Source organism: Rattus norvegicus, chromosome 2 (genome assembly GCF_021556685.1).
Source record: "Rattus norvegicus strain SHRSP/BbbUtx chromosome 2, alternate assembly SHRSP_T2T, whole genome shotgun sequence".
In the NCBI taxonomy this organism is placed as follows: domain Eukaryota; kingdom Metazoa; phylum Chordata; class Mammalia; order Rodentia; family Muridae; genus Rattus; species Rattus norvegicus.
The window spans coordinates 27,398,882-27,422,500 of NC_141535.1; the positions used below are offsets into that span (position 1 = coordinate 27,398,882).

Sequence of the window (23,619 nt, forward strand, 5' to 3'; positions counted from 1 at the left end):
GGGACTGGCAGAGCTCTCACTGCAGTTTGGACTTTCAGAAAGGATTTAATAGCAGTGTTATAAACGAGATTAATAATTGATTTTAGAAATTCTTACAGGATCGTCATTAAGGATAAAAAGTCATCTATTTGTCTATGTAGCATCACTACAAGACAGTGCATCTTTGTTGTTCTGTGGAGATCTGCTCCAAAGGGTGGGCTAATACCTAGTAAGTGTTAAATATATTTAATAACAATAGGAAAAGCATATAAATAGCAGGAATCCTTCCTAAAGTGACTCCTCCTGGGCCTTGCCTACCAGAGCAAATCCATCATAGATATTAATCCAAGGCAGACCCATCTCAGGAAGATCACCTGCTAGTTTTTAAGCTGATTCTTGTTGGCTCCTGACACAAACCAACAAAAAAGAGTGGAATACTTGTGAAAGTTGAGTGTTTTGTGAGAAAGCTAAGGAATTAAAGCAGACACATTCAGCACTGTCCCTACAGCTCACTCAGGCAGATCATCTGTCCTCCCTCCCTCAGTCTTCCCTAATGACACAGCCTGACATGTGAGAGCCGCTCTCTACTCCCCTCCTGCCCGTGCGGTTTTGGTGTAGGCTGTGACAAGACTCACTGTTACTAAAAGGGGCATGGAAGGAAGCCTTAGAGGCACTACTGAGCATAGGACTGCAGATATAGAGAGATTGTTAAATACTGATTCCAACATGCTTTTAAAATATTTAGCAATAAAAATATGATAAATAAATGCTAGCAAAATGTTTTCAGTGCTTTAATATATACATTCTTGAGCTAGTTACAGTTACTCATTTTAGAGCAAATGCAGGAATCATGTATGTATTTGAGTTGAACATTGGTGGTTGAGCTTTTTGTCTGGTTAGTATGAAAGCATGAGTGTTTACCTTGCAAACAGAGTTCCTTCTGTGGAGTTTGAACCTGAGCGTGATAGCTTTTCTGGTCTCAGATTGCTACCTCTCTCTTGTAAATGATCACACTGAGAAGCAGTGTCAGGATGAGCTCATCCCACATGTCTGGAACACTGACTGTCAGAAGCTGGCATTCACTGAGTTTTATTTCTTCTTAAACCAATATTTAAAAAGCTACTTGTTAATTCTACAAATCTGAATTTCCTTAGTATGTCATCTGAGTGGTCAGAAATGAAAATAAATTCATTCAGGTAGGCCCTCCACATCCAGATTAATTGTTAAGAATATTTAAAATACTGCTAGAGTTTGTCTTGTCTTATTTCAAATATTCTTGCAAATAATAAAACTTATTTTAAAATTGAATTCTTACTTATATAATGAAATTTAAGGTTTCCATTTTACAAAATTCATATAGAGTTGTAGAGATTTTGAGTTATTACTATGGACTCATAAAAAAACATGGAGAGTTTTACATATTCTCATTTCCTTCTTTAAAAAAATCCTTAAATATCCTCTTAAATAAAGCGCCTTGAATAGTGACAGGAAGTACAGTGTGGGTGGAGGGACACATGTTTGTAAATGACAGATAAAATTAGGGGAACTTATTCTTACACGGTTTTGTAAAATTGAAAAATTGTAGACTCCACTGCCTGTGCAGTGTTAGTATCTACAGAGGCCCCAGAGGTCAGTCAGTCCTTTTGTCCCCTCCTTGTTGGGGACTTCAGTGAGGAGCTCCTGTCTTGATGACTGAGGATGTGAAGAGCAGGACCTGAAGCAAAGTAAGCAAAGCTGTGCATTTGTGCCTGTGCTCGCCTCACGTCTCACACTTTACCTGCCGTAGGGTGCCATTTCCTGGCCGTGTTAGGTGGGAAGGCGAGAGAGAGAGAGAGAGAGAGAGAGAGAGAGAGAGAGAGAGAGAGAGAGAGAGAGACAGAGAGACAGAGAGAGGGAGGGAGGGAGGGAGGGAGAGAGAGAGCATGCCTGTATGTGTGAGTGTGTATGTGCATGTCTGGGTGAGTGTGTGTGTGTGTGTGTGTGTTTGTGTGTGTGAGTGTGTGTGCGTGTATGTGTGTGTGTATATGTGTGAGTGTGTATGTGTGAGTGTGTATGTGCATGTCTGGGTGAGTGTGTATGTGCATGTCTGGGTGAGTGTGTGTGTGTGTGTGTGTGAGTATGTGTGCGTATATGTGTATGTGTGTGTGTGAGTGTGTGTGCGTGTATGTGTGAGTGTGTATGTGCATGTCTGGGTGAGTGTGTGTGTGTGAGTGTGTGTGTGTGTGCGCATGTGTGAGTGTGTGTGCCTTTGTGAGTGTGTGCATGCAGGCGTGTGTTTAAATAAGCGACTTTATTGTTGTGGAAAATCCCTCCTATCAAATGCTGTGGCTTTTGCTCAAATTATGAGTAATCAAGGCAGATGGTAGCTTCTTTGCCTTCATTTAGCTGACTGAGAGTTAGTGCTGAAAATTCATGTCTGGACTCTACAGCTTGAATCTTCCTATTTTTCTTTCATGTGGACAGTGTATTTGGGGACACATTGAGCATCCTCATGAGACCTTGAGAGTATGAATATATGGCTTTGCAAGAGCAGCCAGTGCCCTAACCACTGAACCATATGCAGCTCCACAAAATCCCTCTTAATAGTTCTGTATCTTAAGCACGTTCACATGCTTTAAAGCGTGTAAAGGAAAATGTTTCGATATGGAAGACTAAAGAGAAAACTCAGAAATATAGACATATTATATGTGGGAATGGTTTTCATTTGTATCTGTGTATCTTAGATTTTTTTTGTAACATAAACAATTTATAATCTGCACACTAAGATGCTTTTAGCAGGTGGCAAACATTTTATTTGAGCTAATGTTGTTTCCCCTTCATCAGACCCAAGCGTCAGTACCTGGAAGTAAGCAGCCTGTTGGAATACTCCTTCACCACTCCTTGTCAGTGGAGTCAAGTTCTGCTGTTCACACATGAGCTGTGCCGAGATCTCTGTGGGGTACTGTGTATTGTGACTGTGTCCGTTTTACACGTTAGCAGTGTTTTCTCTAGGGGACCGTGTGCCGGCTATGTAGGCACTGACTGTGTGTAGGCACCGACAAGGGTTCGATGTGTGTGTACGTTAAGAGGAGCACTGAGATTGATATAAGGTGTCTCCTTCAGTCACTTCCCTCCTGAGTTTTTCAGACAAGATTTGTTTCTGAACCAGGACTTCCAGATTTGTCGGGACTAGTTGACAAGTGCCCACTGAGGGGCTGCCCGTGTCTGCCTCCTAGGTGCTAGCATTCTAGTGAGGCTCCTTGTGTGAGTGCTAGGATTCTGAATTCAGGTCTTCGTGCTTGCATGACAAGCACTGATCAACTGACATTCCACCCAAGTCCAGTGTTAACAATGTTTTAACTACAGAAAACAAACATAAAACACAATCTTTTTTAAAGATTTTATTTATTATATATAAGTACACTGTAGCTGTCTTCAGATACACCAGAAGAGGGCATCAGATCTCTTTACAGATGGTTGTGAGCCACCATGTGGTTGCTGGGAATTGAACTCATGACCTCTGGAAGAGCAGTCGGGTGCTCTTAACTGCTGAGCCATCTCTCCAGCCCATAAAACACAATCTTAACCATGTGAAATAAATATGAAATATTTAACATTCTTTCACTTAACACTTAATAAATGTTAAGAATCTTTCTATACCTATGTGAGATTACTGTCTGAACTAGAACACTCATATTCCCAGCAGTGCCTGAGAAGACCATAATTATCTTGGATTTCTCCATCTTTGACTTTGCTGTCCTTCTGTGGCAGTACTGTGAACCTGATGACCTCTGGTGACCTCAGGACCAGGCTCTGGCCTGGGGACTAACTTCAGACTGTCAGCAAATGCTAAGGTTTCCTTACTAGAAGGCCTGGTGATGAAGGAGACCAACCTGGCCAGAGCGAGTCTCAGCGAGAGCGCAGGTTTACAGTGCGCTATGGCAGGAGCCCTGCAGAGCACCCAAGGAACCGTTTGTGGGTTGTGTTTTGTTTCTGAAAAATAAGAGCACGTCCTTCTTCTCACGGGTCTTCACCGGTGCTGAAATCCTTAACTTCTGTGGCTAACGAGGAATATTGGTCTTTATGTTAAAAAAACCAAAGCTTTGTCTTTTATCTTTCTCAGATTAGTTGATACTTTAAATTCTTCAAAAAGGAAGAGCCATTTGATTTCAGCTGAGCTCTGTAAAACAAAGAAGGACCACGATGCTGAAGCAGGTGTCTCTCTCCCGGGCATCGTCAGCATCGAGAACAGTAGGGTTTCAGAAGCCTGTCGCAGGGCTTATCCTCTTGCATGGTTTTAAATGTCAACCGTTGTACAATAGAAACGCCAGGAGCCTGGCTTCTCATCCCCTCTTCTCGGCTTTTCTGGATCTGTGTGCAAATGGGTATTCATTACGCATATGAAATCTTTACAGAGACTGTTACATATTTTTGTTTGTATTTAGGATTTATGATCCTTTATTTTTGAAGTGAAATACATTAACTAGAAGTTAGTTTCTTAACCCTGTGACTTTTTATTCCATTTTGAAAGTGTTCCCGTGTCTGTGTGTAATGAATCCCGTAGGGACAAGATGGAGCTTTGAAGGCTGTGAGTTGATAAGTAGATCTGCCTTGCCCCAGATCTTAAGATCAGTAACTGTTGTCCTTATAAAAGTCAAATACAGCCACTCAGCTGTTAAAAACCTAATTCTCTAGTTAAAAAAATATACAAAAACAAATTGTCTGTCTTTCTGCTTGATCTGCTCTGAGCCCTGACACAATGGAAGCAGTGGACGATCTGTCAGTGTGTTCGCTTTGTCAGTGCTGGCTTCGTGTAAATATTGGGAGGCTCAGAAATAAAATTCACACAGTAAAATATGATTTCATCTGCCTTTTCTCCGCAGCTCTGTGGCTCATGCCACGGTGTGAAATCCTCATTTTACACACTTTGCAGGCGGAGCACATGAATTATGCATTGAGCAAGAAGAATCTCCTGCCTCAAGTCCTATATGCATTTGCCCAGGTTCTGTCTCTATTACCAAGATGAATTGCAAATGGAGAAGTGTTTGATGGAATAGGGCTCTTAACTTCTTTGTTTAGAATTCAGATTTTTATTTTTATAGTAGATCCTTTAAGTATGAAAATGTTGTGAACTCACTATGGATTTTTTAAAATGAAAAATGAAATATAATGTAGGAGACGCGTGCTAGCATATCATGAAGCGCTTTATAGCCCTGATTCAGAATGCAAGGCTTTCCCAATTTGGTGGAAATGACCGTCATCTATTGCTAATGTTGTATTTCAGTCACTGCTTATTTGTTCTCCTCGGAAAGTCACTGGAGTCCTGTCCTTCATGGAGCCTGCTTCCCTCTGTCCTAGCTTCTGATAAGAGAGAGAGATGCACATGGAGCTAGCTCTCCTCTGCTGTCCCGTAGAAGAGGGGTGGACCTGCCGTCAGCTCTAAGCTCACTTGTCTTTGATAGGCTTCTAACTTTTCCGCTGCCGCCGCCCTTGCAGTCTGTCACTGTAGCTGGCGGGAAGTTACATCCATGTGCACAGCATCATGATGATCGACCTGCTCATAACCCTTCGGTTATGCTTTTACTTGTAGGCATGAAAGTTGAACTGGGGGTGGTGTTTTCATTCTAAATCTGCTCTCATTAACTTGTAACTTAAATTTCAGTCTCAAAACTAATTTTTTTTTTTTTTTTTTTTTTTTTTTTGCGTGCACTGTTGCTCCTGCGGACCATTTGGAGGGGGCAGAAGCTGCTTTGTGTTTAAACAAGGATAGAATTAAAACTTACCTAGAAGGCTTTGAGATTTCAGTGCTTGGAAGGAAAGGAAGCAGCGTGCTGATTTTTTTCTCTCTTTTTAGTTATCCTCTTTTTACTGTGTATTCTTACCGTAACCTTGAACAATTCTCTGTGTATGAGTGTGCGACAGACACACGCACACACACCACACCACACACACACACACACACACGCACGCACGCACACAGATACACACACACACACACACCACACACACACACACACACACACACACACACACACACACACGGTTAATGCCACAGGAGCCAGGAGGAGGATACTCCAGTGCTGGAATTGCAGGTGGTTGTGAGCTGTTGATGTGTATGCTAGGAGCTGAACTCACGCCCCCTGTGCCGGCAGTACCCTGAGCCATCCCTACCCCAGCACCACAGCATACGGTTGTGTAATGCTGTTTATGTGTGAGCTGTGTAAGTGCACCCGCACTCAGGCACACCTTTTGCTTCAGTGACATATAATTTATGCTAGCAATAAGCTTAAAATTCTCTTGTGTGGACTTTGCCTACGTGATGATCTTCTTTGCTGAGCACAGAATCTGATGAACGAACGAATGAATGAATGAATGAATGAATGAGTGAGCAAAAAGAAGTAAACTTGTTAGTTTGGATTTGAGAATTTATCTAAAAGAAAACACAGATTAGGCACAGTTGATACGGTGCATCAGTTTAATGCACTGCTCTTGCTGACCTTGTGTTGACTATGCTATCTAACTGTTACTAATCATGTACTGGGGGATGGGCATGTGTTCCTGTGTGCAGACACATGTGGGTGTGGGTGTCGGTGTCCATTCGCCTGTTTATGTGTGTAGAGCCAGAGGTCAGCATCCAGTGTCTTCCTCAGTTGCTCTCCATCTTACTTTTTTTTGTTTGTTTGTTTGAAGAATTACTTATTTATTTTATATATGTGAGTACACTGCTGCTGTCTTCACACACACCAGAAGAGGGCATCGGTCCCATTACAGATGATTGTGAGCCACCATGTGGTTGCTGGGAATTGAACTCAGGACCTCTGGAAGAGCAGTCAGTGCTCTCTTAACCACTGAGCCATCTCTCCAGCCCTCCGTCTTACTTTTTGAGACGGTGCTTACAATGGAACATAGTTAAGCTGGAGTAGCTAGCCAGCAATCCCCGGAACTCCTCCTGTCCCTACATTCCCAGCATACACTGGGGTCATATGTGGCGCTGCTGAGGGTTTGGGATCCCAATTCAGATGCTTATGTTTTTACAAGAAGCGCTGTACAAACGGTGCCATTCCCCTAACCCAGTTATACTATTTTTATTACAATGGGCAAGCCTAGTTAAGGCTTTCTGTTCACCCCCATGGTATTGAATTCTCAAACAGCAGCCGAGCCCTGCCATGGAAGAAGCCCTGATTTCATTCAGTATGTTTTAAATATTTACTCCTTATATAAACGCCAAGAAAGTGGGTGACTTTTCTACGCTGAAGAGCAAGATGTAGGGAGGCTATTCTTATAGGTACTGTTGGCGAAGACCTTGGACCCAACCTGGTAGAAGAATACTGAGTATGTAATACAGTGCCTCTCACACCAGTGCCCCTGAGGACACCAGCTCTGTCTGTTTGAATATTCCTCTGTTTTTTCAAGTTAACCTATTTAACAGTTATCTCTAAGAAGGTTAATTTGTGTTCTACTGAGAGCCTCATTGTATTTTTATGTAGCAAAAAAAAGTTTTCAGGTTGTAAAATAATTGTTACAGTTAAAGTTTCTTTTAAAGGTCTAAATATTCTTTAAAGTATTTTAACACAAGTAACAGTTTGTATGGCAAGGAGGAAATGCTGGTGCACAGTTTGTATGGTGAGGAGGAAATGCTGGTGCACAGTTTGTATGGTGAGGAGGAAATGCTGGTGCAGTTTGTATGGTGAGGAGGAAATGCTGGTGCAGTTTGTATGGTGAGGAGGAAATGCTGGTGCAGTTTGTATGGTGAGGAGGAAATGCTGGTGCACAGTTTGTATGGTGAGGAGGAAATGCTGGTGCACAGTTTGTATGGTGAGGAGGAAATGCTGGTATACAGTTTGTATGGTGAAGAGGAAATGCTGGTGCACCGTTTGATTCAGCAGAGCAGTTACTTCACCACACAGAAATTTCAGTTGTGTTTTTGTTCCTAAAACCAAGAATGAAAACCATGCTGGTTTGGTAATGGTGAGAATGCTTTAAGGTTTTCTTTAGACAAGATCTGAAGTGACATTGTGATATTTTACAGGCAAAAGAAAGAAAACCCCAGCAAGAAAGACATCCTCCCTCCAAAGATGTTTTCCTTCTCGATCTGGATGACTGTAAGTTCTGGGACATCCGTTGTTCTGAATTTCTGAGTGCTCTGATTTGTACAGTACTTCTCATGTAGGTTTCCCAAAGTTTAGAAGCTCCTGTGCTAAGTGTGTGACAGGAAAGGTGGGGATTGCAGCCAGTGCCTTTGCCTGGTTGAGTATGTCTGTGCTGTGTCACGTGAGGAGAGCAGCAGACCTGTTCTCCTTTAGTCCTTTACCCTTGCGTCACCAGTAACGATCCTGCCTCCCGTCATCCACACGTGCGATCCTGGCTGTGGGGGCTGACACAGGGAACTAAGGAAGCTGGAGGGAGCCAGGAGGTAACAAAGACAACACCTTCTACTTGCCACAGAGCCGTGACTGGCCAGCTTGGCTTTCCCTTCAGTGTGTTAACAGCAGAAAGTCTTCATTCAAGCAAATGTGGATCTATGGATTCAGATGCCTACAACTTTACTAACCCAAGTGTGCATAGTTGCAACTCTTAAATCATTGGGTGTGCTGGGAGCCATGTTGCTGGGGACTAGGAGACACATTGTATATGAGGTCTCTCGACTGAGAAAAGACCTTATTTTCCTTAACTTCCTTATGTAGATGGTGAGTTGTTTGGGTCACCTCAGTTATTCATAGCTCCATTCTATTTATACTGCCTATTGTGATAGCCATAGCAGATTCTTAGTAGAGAAAAATAAAAATGTGTAATGTGGAAAAATACTGCAGAGAAATCGACCACGTTAGCAGTGACGGGACGGTTTGGTATAGGCGTTGTGTGGTTGGTTGAGGTAGATTCAGTGTGTATACTGCCTTGATGGAACAGGATATCCATTAAAGAAGGCAGAATCATGACAGTAGACGGACTACATGAGGGCTGTGTGGGGTGTGAGTTAGGTGATAGGACAGGGCCACAGCAGAAGGAGGGCTGTGAGGCGTGAGTTAGGTGATAGGACAGGGCCACAGCAGAAGGAGGGCTGTGGGGAGCGTGAGTTAGGTGATAGGACAGGGCCACAGCAGAAGGAGGGCTGTGGGGCGTGAGTTAGGTGATAGGACAGGGCCACAGCAGAAGGAGGGCTGTGAGGCGTGAGTTAGGTGATAGGACAGGGCCACAGCAGAAGGAGGGCTGTGAGGCGTGAGTTAGGTGATAGGACAGGGCCACAGCAGAAGGAGGGCTGTGAGGCGTGAGTTAGGTGATAGGACAGGGCCACAGCAGAAGGAGGGCTGTGGGGAGCGTGAGTTAGGTGATAGGACAGGGCCACAGCAGAAGGAGGGCTGTGGGGCGTGAGTTAGGTGATAGGACAGGGCCACAGCAGAAGGAGGGCTGTAAGGCGTGAGTTAGGTGATAGGACAGGGCCACAGCAGAAGGAGGGCTGTGGGGAGCGTGAGTTAGGTGATAGGACAGGGCCACAGCAGAAGCCATTGCTTCACAGCCGACACACATAAGCTGTTTCTGAGGCTTAGAAGCGAATCTGGGTTGTGCTGTCCGTCCTAGCTAAGAGGGACATTTCAGTCTGCCAGCCTCCAGTGTGTCCGTAAGGGCCAGGTGACAGCGCTGTGTGTACTTGCACTGCCTGTGTTCTCCATAGGAATGCAGATAGACACAGCCATTAGGAGTCATTTCAGTTCCTTTTGGAAACTTATCCTGCCAATGAACTACAAAGTCATATCTCTCCCTTCCTTGTAGTAAACCCATTAGCTTGCTATCCTGGTGCTGCACTTAGATTATAGTATGGCTCCCTCCATTGTTGGTTACTCCTCTTGCCCTCATTTGAAGCCACTGCTACTTGGCTCAAACACACCCTGCTGTTTCCACAGGGTTCTTTGCCCAGTTACCTGCTGCCGATAGTGCTGCCCTTCACTTTCTGGTGGCAGGTGCTAAGTCCAAGCTCTGAGGTCACCCACTCTCAGTCCACCGTTGATCATTTGCACAGATGTAGTGACTACCTGGGACATTTAGGAACAACATAAGTTAGTCGTGATGCTACAAGTAAAGACATAGCCAGACATGGTTGGATAGGCCTTTAATCCCAGCACTTGGCAGGCAGATTCAAGTGGCTTTCTATGAGTTTGAAGCCAGCGTGGTCTACAGAGTGAACTCCCAGCCAGCCAGGGGTACACAGAGAAACCCTGTCAGCCATGGACTAGAGATGGCTTAGTGGTTAAGGGTGACTGCCCTACCAGAGGTCCTGGATTCAATGTCCAGCACCCACATGGCAGCTCACAACTGTCTGTAATTCCAAGATCTGACACCCTCACATAGATACATGTAGGCAAAACACCAGTGCATATGAAATAAAAATAAATAATTTTTAAAAACCAGCCCATCAGTAATAACATGCGTGTAGAGCATGAGAACAGTGGAAATTGGCAGTATATTAAATGCTAGAGTGTAATCATTTTTAAATGTATATTTTTATAGAGAGATAAAGTTCCCTCAACTCTTTTTTAAAGACAGTGTTTTTAGGAAGGAGATTTTTTTATCCCAGTCTGTTTTTTAAAAGTCAGCAACTGAATATAGAGAATGGTTCTCTTTGTTGTTAGTACCCACACAGTTTAATTTTCCTTCAAAATTCTTTGTCAGACATGATACTAGAAGTACTTGTTAAAAAGTTATTTCAGCAGTGTCTATAGGTGGAGCATCTGCTAAGTTAAAGGACTTTCCTGGATGCCTTAGCACGCGAGGAGAATTCGCTTATTCTCTTCTAGGAACTAGACACCTTCTAGCCAAAGGTGTCTCTCCCTGAGCAAACCCATCCGCATGCGCTTTCCCACGTGTGTGACATCAGTACGTGGCAAGTTACGTGGGAATATGGACAAAGCTGGGGGTGCCGGTGGGAGAGGTGTGGTCTGAGCAGAGCGGAAGGCAAGCATGGAGCTGCTGGCTTGGCCTCTTGAGCTTCTTGATTACGTTGGAGGCTCACAGAGGGAGAGTAATCTTTGAGGAGAGGCACTGTCTGCTGCATACCAGGAAAGCTGCAAACAAATGCTGTGTTCGTCCATTTCTTCATTCAGAGGAACTTATTAGCTGTTGTGATACAGTTAATCCTTACATTCTGAAATTTACATTTACACAAGAGACTCGGAGTGCTGGGAGCCAGCAGATGAGATGATATGTGTGCTTTTCCTCTCTTAGGCCTGGGAGAAGCAGTTTAAAGGTGGAAAGATGTAGCTCATGGGTTCAGTCCCTGGCCCACCCTTTCTCTTCCCTTGAGCTTGAGGCGGAAGTGAAGCATCGTGCCAGCCTCGGTAATGTGTGGTGGAAGGTGGCTTTCCACCTCTTGGCATCTGGGTGGAGGCCAGAAACAAGGCTGTAAAAGGCCATCCTCCAGTATCCTGCGTCCTATAGTTAGAGACTCATCACCTAAATAAACATACAGCATTTCCCAAAGGAGCACCATCCCTCTAATCCTCGAGACCTGGGGAGAGTTGGTGTTCAGACCTAACAGCGGCACTGAGATGCCGTCCTGCGAATGAAGTGAGACAGGCACCAGTACGCACTAGGGCTGTGGTGTGGAATCCACCCTGCAGTATTAATGTACCTGTTACAGGAGCAGCAGTGGGAGGAGGGGAGCAGAGGGGAGAATAAGCTGGTCTGAGCAGGGCATGGAAGGGTAAGGGTCCCTGCCAGAAGTCTCCAGTGTGTCTCCCAGCCACGTCCCGTCTGCGGTTTGAGTAGACCCAGCTGACACAGCAGTTGAGGGCACAGCGGTGAACACAGGCATTAACCAGCATGCCTTTAACCAGTGTAAGGAGTTAATTCTTTCTATCCCTGCCATTCATAAAATGGTACAAGAAGAGCTTGAGCCTTGGACAGTTCCCTTAGATTTGAAGTTCTTTGACTGTGGGTGTCAGGTAAAGTTATCCATGCCAGAACAACGACCAGCAGTCTGACTGGGGCTTTGCCTTGGGTGGGGGTGGGGGGATTCTGTCTTTCTGGAAACTGGAAGCTCTTGAAGTCCATTTTATGAAATTATCTAAATGGGGTGGTCATAAAGCAGTAGTCACTCCAGAGTTATTTTGTAGGGAGGGTAAACCTGTTGATTATACTGGGTTCAAGGAGCTCTGAAACCTTTCTAGATAGCCAGTAGGACAGCAACCTCATCACACTGTTGGGCAGTATGTGGGTGAGGAGATAAAGCAAGCGGCTAAGAGGACAGTGGGACTTGGAGATCTTGTTTCCATTTTTGAGACAGTCTCACTATGTAGCCCCAGCTGACTTGGAACTTGCTATTTAGACCAAGTTGCCCTCAAACTTAGAGACATCTACCTGCCACCAGAGGGTTAGCATTGTAAACGGTGTGTGCCACTACACCTGGACAGCAGAGTTGAATCTCAGTTTTGTTTTACTTCTTAGCCACGTTACATTGGTCAGTTTATTTGACTTCTGTATTGTTTAGTGTTCTCTCCAGTAACAGAACCAATACAATGAATGCAGGTTGAAAGGAGCCTATTATTAGACTGGCTTACATATGCTCTAGGTAGTCGCATATGGCTGCCTTGGCACTGCACAGGCTTAGTGTCTGGTAGCTGCTCAGTCCCAAAGGCTTTGGGAGCCCCAGGCTGTCACTGAAGGTCTGGAGGATACCTATAGCACTGGTCTTTGCTTCTCCTCGGAAGGCTGAAGAAGCTGGACTTGGTGAGGAGTAGTGGCGGCAGCAGCAGCAGAAGCGGCAGCAGTAACATGCAGACAGGGCAGATGAACTTGCTAGCACAATGTGAAGGCAGCAGGCAAGAAGCGAGCTTGTTGTCTGCCGATCCTTTCATCTGACCTGCTGCCAGAGCTGGTGCCACACTTTGGGCGGGACTTCACACTGTGTTAAACCGATGAAGAAGGTCCCTAGAAGCTCAGGCAGTGGCTTGTCTGTTAACTGACTAGATCCACTCACACTGATAACTGACATAACCATCACAGCCTCTGCTTTTGTTGTTGGGTCCTGTCCTGGGATTGAATGAGCTGCTGCACGTGAAGGCATTTGCCTCTGCACCTTGTATGTGGCAAGTGTTTGTCAGGGTTAATGGTGACAGCAGCAAGTGAGGCAGCAAGTGAATCACATGGGACGAGCTGGGTAGCCACAGGCTGGGCCTTCTGTACTGCTGCTGCATTTAATTTGTTGCCAGAGTTTTAATCACAAGAGTAATTGTATAAATCTGTGTTGTACATACTTTAGCAAAGAAAAGAATGTTTTGTTGAAAGTCTCAAAATACGGGGTTGGAGAGATGACTCAGGATACTTGCCGTGCTAGATGAGGATGGGGGGTTGAGACCCCATACCACGTAAGGCTGGGTGTCTTAGCCTACCTGTGGTCCCAGCACTCTCCCAGCTGATCAGAAGGGGAAAGGGCCTCAAGTGAGGTGTGGGCTCAGGTTGTCCTCTGACCTCTCTATCCCTACCCCACCCTACTTCAGTGATTTATAGGTAAATTCATGGAAACCTAGGGGATGTGTTAACAATGCTGCAGTCGTGCTAAATATAAAGACAGTGGGGAAGCCGAGGACTTCAGTCCCCAGACACCCAGTCCCATCTCTGTGTTAACGTGTGTTATGGGTTAAGTTCAGATTCCTTTAAAGATTTTCCTTCTTGGCACTGTCCCTTAATAACTGTCATGTTACTTTATTTTTATCTTCTTTTTTTCAAGCACCTTGTCTTGAAAAAGAAACATTTCATTGTTAACTTTATGAACTTTATGAATACTTTTTCTTCCAAATTCCCAGGACATGGTAAGACTAAAGGAGAGGAAGAATCTGAAAAGTGGTGTCTAATTAAGTAAAGCATGACCAGTGGTCGACTTTACAGCCTTGCTTTGGAGAGAGAACTTGGAAGCTGAAACTTTTCTGCCTTCTAGTTTTCAGTCCCACAGTTGAGACTAAAAAATAAAGCCAGGAAGACAAAGTACTCACAGGCTAATAGGACCCGAAACATTCAGGGTGCGGACTGGGTCACACGAGAAATTATCGTTGTCAGGGTTTGGCTCACAAACCTGCGGAAAAGAAAGGGGGCTGGAGGCTGAAGTGTCCTGTGGCAGGTTCCCCTGGAATGCTTTTCAAGTCAGAGCACTGGATCTGTATTTTGAACAGATATTCAAATCCAGGTTTCTGCTGGTCGCTGCATGCCAGCTGTAGCACATGGCAGTGTGACAGTGGGTAATTAGGGGGGAATTACTTAGCTGGCCCTAACTGGTTAAGAGTGGAGAATAAGCTAAAGAAATGAGTTCAGCAAACTCCTGACCCATCTAGAAATCTCTCTTTACATTATTGTCTATGCTAGTGTGGAAAATGTGTCTTACCATTTTCTTTTAGCGAAGTTCTGGGTGATAAAGGTTAGCAATAAAAATCTTAAAAAGCTGTTAATCAAGGTATTTTTACCTCTCTTTGTGAAGGTTTGCCTTGTGCTTAAAGCTCAGGCTAATCACTGCTGTGACTTGAGAATAACATCACTAAATCAGGGTGTTAAATAGAATTGTCATATGTTCATTAATCAAAGTAATTTAATTAGATTTACTAACAGAATAGAATGCTGCTGTTAATAATGTGAATTAAGTTTTCATGCACACTTACTTATTTGGCCCTTTTCTTCCAGTTAACCCAGTATCCACCCCAGTTGCCCTTCCTACACCAGCCCTTTCTCCAAGCTTGATAGCTGATCTTGAAGGTCTAAACCTGTCAACTTCCTCATCCATCATCAACGTAAGTGATTTCCATGTAACCCCTATGTCCATATAGTACATATGGTCTTCTTAATGAAAAAACCAAATAATGAGAATTTTCAGTCTTCAGTAGAGTCCCTTCTAACAAAAGTTGGATTCAGACGGACCTTTTAATTTTGTAACGATTTTAACCTTTATCTTCTCGGCTTATTTCTGCTTTCTAGTTACATCTAATTATCATGTGTTATTTTTCTAGTTACATCTAATTATCATGTGTTATTTTTCTAGTTACATCTAATTATCATGTGTTATTTTTTCACTGTCTTATGTCTGTAACATGCAGGGCTTCTTTGCCATGCCAGGTAGTGTATAGACAATCGTGTGCCTCTTACCAGTTCGATGCATACGCAGACAGACTCACATAAGAAGTCATCACATACATCACATACATACATACACACTCAGTGCATTGTTAGATAATTCATCGTGCGCGCACACACACACACACACGCGCGCGCACGCGCGCGCACAGAGACAGGGCTGGGGAGACACATACACAGTGCATTGTTACGTAATTTACTTTGGGCACATAGACTGTGCCTACACAAAGTAAGATTTCTGACAGTGGACACAGAAAATAAAAGTTTATTACTGTGTATATTAACCCATAATATATCCTCTGTTCTCACCACATGGCTACTAAGAGTTTACTATTATGTTCATTTTAAAAGTCCAGGATTGAATTTCTCTTTGTGTTATCTTCACAGATTTATTTATATATATTGGTGTCTTTAAAAAAAAAAATCAACCCGTCAGTGTCTGAAACTGTAGTAACTTTTCTGCATATTAGTGTGTTGTGAGCACCCACCTTTCCCTTTGAATAAGCATGTTACCTAGGACATACAGCCTTTTGTTATGGCTGGTGTGTGAGATAGACCAGTCCGTAAGCTTTCAATGAGTGCATATAGCTGGGAATGGATGCTGTGTAGTCAGTGGACAGGACGCTGCAGACCGTGTCCTGCTGATCTGGGCTACCCAGGCAACATGGATCTGCTTTCTCTCAAAAGAGGGGAAGCAGAGCAAAGTGCAAATGTTGGAATTGTAAGTTGACCCACCATGCCTAACTTTTACTAACTTTAAAAAAACAGGAGAACAGCAAAAACCAGGCAGGAGCACAAAACCAGGCAGACTCGTTAGAGGTTCCTCTCAGGAGAGAGTCAGTGCTTCTATGGGACACGTGGGAGCTCCGGGTACAGCTCTTGCTCTCTCTGTCTTCTGTTGGGTGCTCTTGTGTGGGCGTGATCCATTTAGGGGAAAAGCATCAAACAGCTGTGCACTTAAAACATGCTTTTCTGTGTGTATATTCTAGTAAACCAGTTTTTAAGTAGACAGATGATAAAAATGGATTATAAATTGAAGAGAAAGCACAGATGATAATGGGTGGATGGAAACGTGCAGTAGTCGTATTAATGAATAAATGAAAATTGAGAGGGCCATTTTGCTGGGCATTAGCAGAGTCCGGTGTCTGCTGCTGAAAGTACAGTGAGCTGGGCGTTTTGTCACCAGCTTGTTCTTGGCGTCACCAAGTTTATTCTTTAGGTTGTCCTGGCGGCAAATACATGCTTCCACTCAGGAAACCTGTTTCTGAAAATCGTAAGAAGTGCTGAGGTTCATATGCACATTTGCAAACCTCCTTGCCTAAGGACAGGATAATTATGGTTATATGACAAACATTACTTAAGAAAAATTTTATGGTTTCAAGTGTGAAGGGACAGAACAGGTCCAGAAATTTAACATATATAGATAGTTTTGCAAAATTACATAATGGCATTTGTAAAATAGGAAAAATAAAAGACTATAAAACTTGATTTATCTGAATTATAGGATTATGGATTTTTGTTTTGTTTACTTTTTATATTTTAATTTAATCAAACTGCAATCACATATATTGTCCAGAACAGTACTTTTAAAGCAAATGCAGAGAGGGCATTTATGAATGACTAGGATTTCCAGTACAGTTCACATCTGTCTGTCTGTCTGTCTGCCTGCCCGTATCACCACAATTAGCTGACAGTAACTAAGACTGTCATTTGGTTCCTTGGTTTCCAATGATGATGGTAGGACAGATGGCGTTGTTCAGTACATGCACATTGCATGTACATGGAAACCTGAAAGTCAGTTTTGAAGCAGTAAAATCAGTTGCGGTGGGATGGTTTAAAATAGGTTTGTTAAAATAAATGAAGGAACTTCTCTTTAGTATATGTAGGGCTTTGTTAGTCATTGCCTTTTTTTTTTTTTTTTTTTTTGTTCCAGTGGATTGTTTCCTTGTATCTGATAGGTTTTATTTCTTCTAATTAACCAAAATATATGTACAGAAACCCAAAGAACAATTTTTCACACCAAAAGATTTTCTAAAGAACAATTTCATGGTGATTGAATGGGATGCTGAGGCAGAAAGATCAGAAAATCAAGGCTAGCCTGGACCACACAGTGAGGAGGAGGAAGAGGAGGAAAAAGAGGGAGCAGTCTCCTGTTAGAGCCTTCTGCATTCTGTCTTTCAAACAGGAGGGTGCTTTTAGTAATGGCGGGTGGGCATCATATGAGCCCACGGCTGGGAGAGGACAGGAAGCACAACGCCTGTTCAGCCTTGTAGAAGACAGCATGGGCCTGGCCAGTAGACCGACGACTCCTGAGGAAATGCAGGGCAGATCCTGGTTACGCTATTTCAGTGACAAGTGCTTTAATCTAATGGGTGTGCTCACTGGTTACTGCTGAGTAATCAAGTTTACATCAAGTCTGGGCAACACAGATGTAGTAGTTTCCTGCCTATTTGGCTTCTTGTGGGAGTGAAGAAAATGGAGAAGAGAGTTTTGTCTGGAAGAAAATGTAATGGAAAGTTTACTACTTACAGAATTGAGGAGTGAAGCTCCAGTCTCCATGATTTAGATGGCTTTATACATCTGGGCCACATCGTTTTATTATAAAGGCAACAGGTAAAGTTATCCCTCTGCTCAGTCAGTGAAGGGTTTGCCTGACACTTACGTGTGAAGTGTAGGCTGGCATCTCCACATCTCACACAAACACCAAGCACAGCAGCACAGACTTGCCAGCACCAGAGAGGCAGACAGACGCCCAGAGCCAACCTCCTGCCTGTGCATGCACATGCGCGAGTGCGCGCGCACTCGAGTGCGCACGCACGCACGCACGCACACACGCGCGCACACACACACACACACACACACACACACGCACACACACCCCAGACAGTTTCTTTAAAAAGCCATTTTAGGGGGGCTGGGGATTTAGCTCAGTGGTAGAGCGCTTACCTAGGAAGCGCAAGGCCCTGGGTTCGGTCCCCAGCTCCAAAAAAAAAAAAACAAAAAACAAAAAACAAAAAACAAAAAACAAAAAAAAAGCCATTTTAGGGAATTTCTAGTTTATCTTATCAGTGATGTCACTGTGAACGTGACTCGTGTTTCTTCTCAAACTTCTAATGTTCATTAATTTAATCACCTGGATTAAGATTGTGTTTCTGTGAAAACGCCTTTTCTGGGTTATAAAGTTCCCAGGCAGTCCACAGCATTGCAGTGCCCATAATGGGTGTCAGCGCCAGCCTGTGTCTCTTTAGTACCGACCATAAGCTGGAAGCTCTCGAGGGAGGCTGGAGGAAGACTGGCTGGTGTGAGGAGTGCAGAGCCTGGGCCCAGGGACCTGGTTCCCGCCCTCTTCTGGGCTGCTTGTCATCATGACTTAGATGTACGAACTTGGGATTTGATCCTTACAACATGGATAGCTGTGGATGATTTTTGTGAACATTAAGTAAAATAACAGCCTTAAACAATGTTTGGTTAGCTCCCAAAACATGTCTTTGTGTCCTGGAAGATTGCATGCTTGATGATTTGTGGGCAGGTGGTAAGACTCCAGTGGAAAGGTTTTGTCAGAACTCAGTGGGCTGGAGGAAGAACTTGGTAAAGACATTTGGGACAGGTCTGAGAGCTTCCAGCTTTCCTGCTCACTTCCTTCAGGCAGAGTCAGCTCGCCTGGCCGGCTTCTTGTCCTCCAGCCCAACGTTGGATAACCGTCCCAAGCTGGGAGAACCAGGAGCAGGATGGTGTTGCCAGGCCAGGGGTCCTGCAGGGTCCCTTAGTAACCCCCAGGCAGCATAGCAATGTTCCATGTCAGAAACCAAAAGGAAAGGACCATGGCCAATGAGTCAGTGAAACAAAGATGAGACCTCAGAAAGCACTGAACAGCCGCATGGGAAACCATCACTGTACAGCAGAGCGTGGTTTCTGTTTCTCAGGCTTAAGTCACTGAAGACAAATTCTAAAAAGTTGTTGTGGAAGTATAGCTCTTTTTCTGTCTCAGAAAGTCAGACGGAAAATAACAGCTTTACAATGTTTGGATTGGCTCTGTAGTTCTTTACCTGTAAACTTGGATTAGAAAGAAATTAGTATATGCATTAGCTTATGAAATGAAGGAAGTTTCTAAGTGTCCTCCTCAGGAGACGTGGAGGGAGCAGTGTTGGCACGTGTCATCCCGAGGAGCGCTCTTGCTGCTGTATGACTATGAACAGATCCAGTGTTTTAGTAACCCCTTATATGCCAGAAGCTGGAAGCAGCACATGAAAACGGAGTTCCCTGGGTTTCCTGGAGCTTCATTCTGAGCATGTTTTTCTCTATATGAGATTCTGTGTTGAGGAAGACATCCACACTCTGAACTGAAAAGAAATACCCACAGGTCAGGCTGTCTGTGTGCTGCCCTTAGACCTCTTCAGAGCAGGGAGTTTGCTGCGCCTCATTCCCCTAACTCCAGCAGTCATAGCTCACAGCTGCCTGACTCAGCCGCTGTTCTCTCTTAGTCATGTGTTTGCGCCCTGGAGTGACCAAAGCATTCTTGCTCTAAGTGCAGGCACTGCTTACAGTTCCTCTAAACCCTTGCAATTCACTCCGTCTGGTGATTACATTTACACATGGGAACTGAAGACCTAACTCAGCTTTGTCTAGATGGCTGGAGGGGAGGAATGCTGTCCTTAGCATGGGAGAGCATGGTCTCAGAATTGCAGAAGCAGTACTTCTGGGTGGCTAACAGTGTGAGCAAGTTGCTGTCAACAGGCCCGGAGCCAGAGAAACGTGCTGGGGATACTGGACCCTAGAAGTTGCACTAACAGTTCCTTAGCTTGTTGCTTTCTCGTCTTTTCTTATCCTGGCACAGATAAAGCAGCAGTGTGTGGCATGTTGGGGTGACAGAAGCTGAGGCGGATTTCAGGCACTGCGGGTGCCACCTGGCACCTGACACAGCAGCGCTGTGCAGTTGAGAAGCTCTGACTGTGTGACCATAAATAATAACAGCAGGCGTGGTCTACAAGGATCGCTGTCTCCTAGTGGAATTAATTTAGGATAGTGAAGTAAGGCTCATTAAGAATGTTGATCAGTACAGAATAAACGTAGATGTATTGCAGGAGGGGCAGTTCCAAGAATAGTCCTTACAGAGTCAACCGAGCTGATAGTATGTGCTTGCGAATTTGTTAAAATGGTATTTTTGGAATTGGCCAATATCAGGGTTAAATAGGCCTGGTCCTTCTGTAGCGTCCAAAACTGGCTCAAGATCTCTGCTGCCAAGCGCATTGTCAAGGGTTTCTCCCAAATTCCCCTCACGTTTAGTAATTGTTTAAACCTCAAAGGCCTTGGGAAAGAACTGTATGTAGGTTAAGGTTTTACTTCAGCCGAGGGTGACTCACAGGATGTGGAGTCAGCACCTGGGCCATGCTGCCGAGCAGAGGAGTCACTGAGCTCCCATGCTCCAGAGCTTTAGTGAGGCGTCATTGTGGGCCTGCTTGAACTGCAACTGTGCCTAGTCTGCCACCCTCTCTGCTCCCTAAAGAGCAGGTTGCTGAGAAGCGCCCCAGAGCTCCAAGTCATTGGGCTAGGCTGTCCCCATCCTGAGCTACCTCTTTTTTTTTTATTATTATTATTAACTTGAGTATTTCTTATATACATTTCAAGTGTTATTCCCTTTCCCGGTTTCCGGGCAAATATCCCCCTAATCCCTCCCCCCTCCCCTTCTTTATGGGTATTCCCCTCCCCATCCTCCCCCCCCTTGCCGCCCTCCCCCCAACAGTCTAGATCACTGGGGGTTCAGTCTTAGCAGGACCCAGGGCTTCCCCTTCCACTGGTGCTCTTACTAGGATATTCATTGCTACCTATGAGGTCAGAGTCCAGGGTCAGTCCATGTATAGTCTTTAGGTAGTAGCTTAGTCCCTGGAAGCTCTGGTTGCTTGGCATTGTTGTACATATGGGGTCTCGAGCCCCTTCAAGCTCTTCCAGTTCTTTCTCTGATTCCTTCAACGGGGGTCCTATTCTCAGTTCAGTGGTTTGCTGCTGGCATTCGCCTCTGTATTTGCTGTATTCTGGCTGTGTCTCTCAGGAGCGATCTACATCCGGCTCCTATCGGCCTGCACTTCTTTGCTTCATCCATCTTGTCTAATTGGATGGCTGTATATGTATGGGCCACATGTGGGGCAGGCTCTGAATGGGTGTTCCTTCTGTGTCTGTTTTAATCTTTGCCTCTCTATTCCCTGCCAAGGGTATTCTTGCTGCCCTTTTAAAGAAGGAGTGAAGCATTCACATTTTGATCATCCGTCTTGAGTTTCATTTGTTCTAGGCATCTAGGGTAATTCAAGCATTTGGGCTAATAGCCACTTATCAATGAGTGCATACCATGTATGTCTTTCTGTGATTGGGTGACCTCACTCAGGATGATATTTTCCAGTTCCAACCATTTGCCTACGAATTTCATAAAGTCATTGTTTTTGATAGCTGAGTAATATTCCATTGTGTAGATGTACCACATTTTCTGTATCCATTCCTCTGTTGAAGGGCATCTGGGTTCTTTCCAGCTTCTGGCTATTATAAATAAGGCTGCGATGAACATAGTGGAGCACATGTCTTTTTTATATGTTGGGGCATCTTTTGGGTATATGCCCAAGAGAGGTATAGCTGGATCCTCAGGCAGTTCAATGTCCAATTTTCTGAGGAACCTCCAGACTGATTTCCAGAATGGTTGCCTGAGCTACCTCTTAACGTAAGCTGTTAGGGGCCCTCCGTCGAGTCGTGGCAGTGGTCAGAATGACAGGTATGGATCCGGGGGGCCTGCATGTAGCAGTTCCTGGTATAACTAGGGTGACTCCAACATTTAGAGGTGGCCTCTCAGGAGCTGATCTTTCCTGTGGCGCAGTGGGAGGTCAAGACCTTGTCACCCCACTTTCGTTGGCTCCGGCATTTCTTCAGGCCAGAGACTTCAGAGTGAGCAGAGCGGGTGAGACTCCTGCCTGCCTGTGTCTTCCGTTGCGCATGAGGAAGAAGAGGCTCTGGAGGCTCTGTCCCTGAGCGAGTGTTTCCGAGTTTGGCGTGGCCTTGCTCATAGACGCTCTGTGGCTGCGACTGCCGTCATCTCTTGTTTTCTCGTATTCTAAGTGAAATTGACGTTCCTAGCTGTGCTCTCTCTTCACACAGCTTACCACTGACATGGCTGAGCTACTTTGCTCTCAAACATACGTGGGGCCTAGCGGTTTGCAAGCTTCTCTTCATTTGCCTTCTTCAGATTTGCACTGTGGGCCCGATTTCATCCTCCCATGATGCTATGGTGCAAAGTGGTAGTACTATGGTCAAACCAGAGTCTGCACCTCACCTGTGGTCTAAGGACAGCTCTCTCCTGCTCTCTCCTCCCCAAGGACTGACACTGAGTGTTAAAAGGAAAGCACAGGTAACAGTTGCATTTGAGCAAGCATTTACACACAGAAAGAGCTTCTAAAGTTAGTTTCTGACATTAGTTGTGGCAAGAAATAAAGAAATTTAGCCACCAAATAGGCTTATAGCTTTTTGCTACTGGAAAATAGAGCAGTCTTCATGATGACGGGTAAGGTCTTGACTGCGTTCTAGTATAAAAACTTAACTCAAACAGAGAAGAGCCCCCCATCAGGCTTGCTTTAGTATGGAGGTCACCCCATTGATTTAAAGCTCACATGAAAGAAAGAGCAAGGATGAGTGAGGGAAATCTGTGGCAGCAGCCGTTGGAGCTGTGGGATGGTTGTGTATGACAGTGAGGCTCGTGGTTGAGGTTGCTTTAGGATTTCAGTTTCCAGAGTCGAGGTTTGATCTTACCGATTCTCATTTTCCTTCCTCCTCTCCTCCTCTTCCCGCTCCCCCTTTCTCCTCCGTCTCCCAAGTGGAGAACATGTGCTCCACTCCTTTAACACCGTTGGAGAGACAAGCATCCTGCAGGCTGCTCTGTCAGGGCAGACAGGTGGTTGTGGGAGGCGGCCTGAGTGACTGCTTAGTAAGCATGGCCTTCATGAAGATGATCGCTTGTCTGTGACAGTTTGCTTTCTGATACGATACTCTCAGAAGTACATTCAAACTTTGTTTTTAAAGTGAATGTGTATTTCAGCCCCAAGCTAATAGACAGGTCCAACTAAGATCAAATTCCTTTGAGTTTAGAAGAGAAATTATGAGTCAAATTTTAAAATAATTTTGTCATCTTAAATTTGGGGGAAACCCTTTATTTGTTCTGATGAAAATGTCAGTAGTCATGGAACTGTGGTAAAAATAATGAAAAATCACTGGCCTGGGTCTGCTTAAATTGAAAACATTTTTTAATTAAAGTTTGACAGTATTTTGTGCTTCCCCTGCCTAGCCTCGTCCTGTCTTATTCTTTTATTCTGTTCTCTTCTGGGTGGGAACTTGTTTAATTTTGAAATTAAACTTGAAGTTATGCTGTACTCTGGCCTGGTGTAATTTCCCGTTCTGCTTAGAGGCCCCATTGTTGCCAGAGGCCATTCTATTTCTTTTCTAGATGTAAAGGGGATGCTTTTTAAAGAGGAAAAGATTATAACTCATTTTGAGTTGCAGCTGTTTTTGTAAAATTTTTTAATT

The 23,619-nt window shown here is 44.4% G+C and overlaps 1 protein-coding gene across 5 annotated transcripts in view; it reads left to right on the top strand.

The window, feature by feature from the left end:
* Ap3b1 (adaptor related protein complex 3 subunit beta 1) overlaps nt 1-23,619 on the top strand; it is a 200,184-nt gene that overhangs the window by 122,048 nt on the left and 54,517 nt on the right. For all 5 annotated transcript variants that reach the window (XM_087621633.1, NM_001429216.1, XM_087621631.1 and 2 more), the window contains 2 exons: nt 7,988-8,060; nt 14,620-14,726. In XM_087621633.1, coding sequence (XP_087477759.1) covers nt 7,988-8,060; nt 14,620-14,726 — 180 coding nt within the window. The remainder of the gene's footprint in view (nt 1-7,987; nt 8,061-14,619; nt 14,727-23,619) is intronic.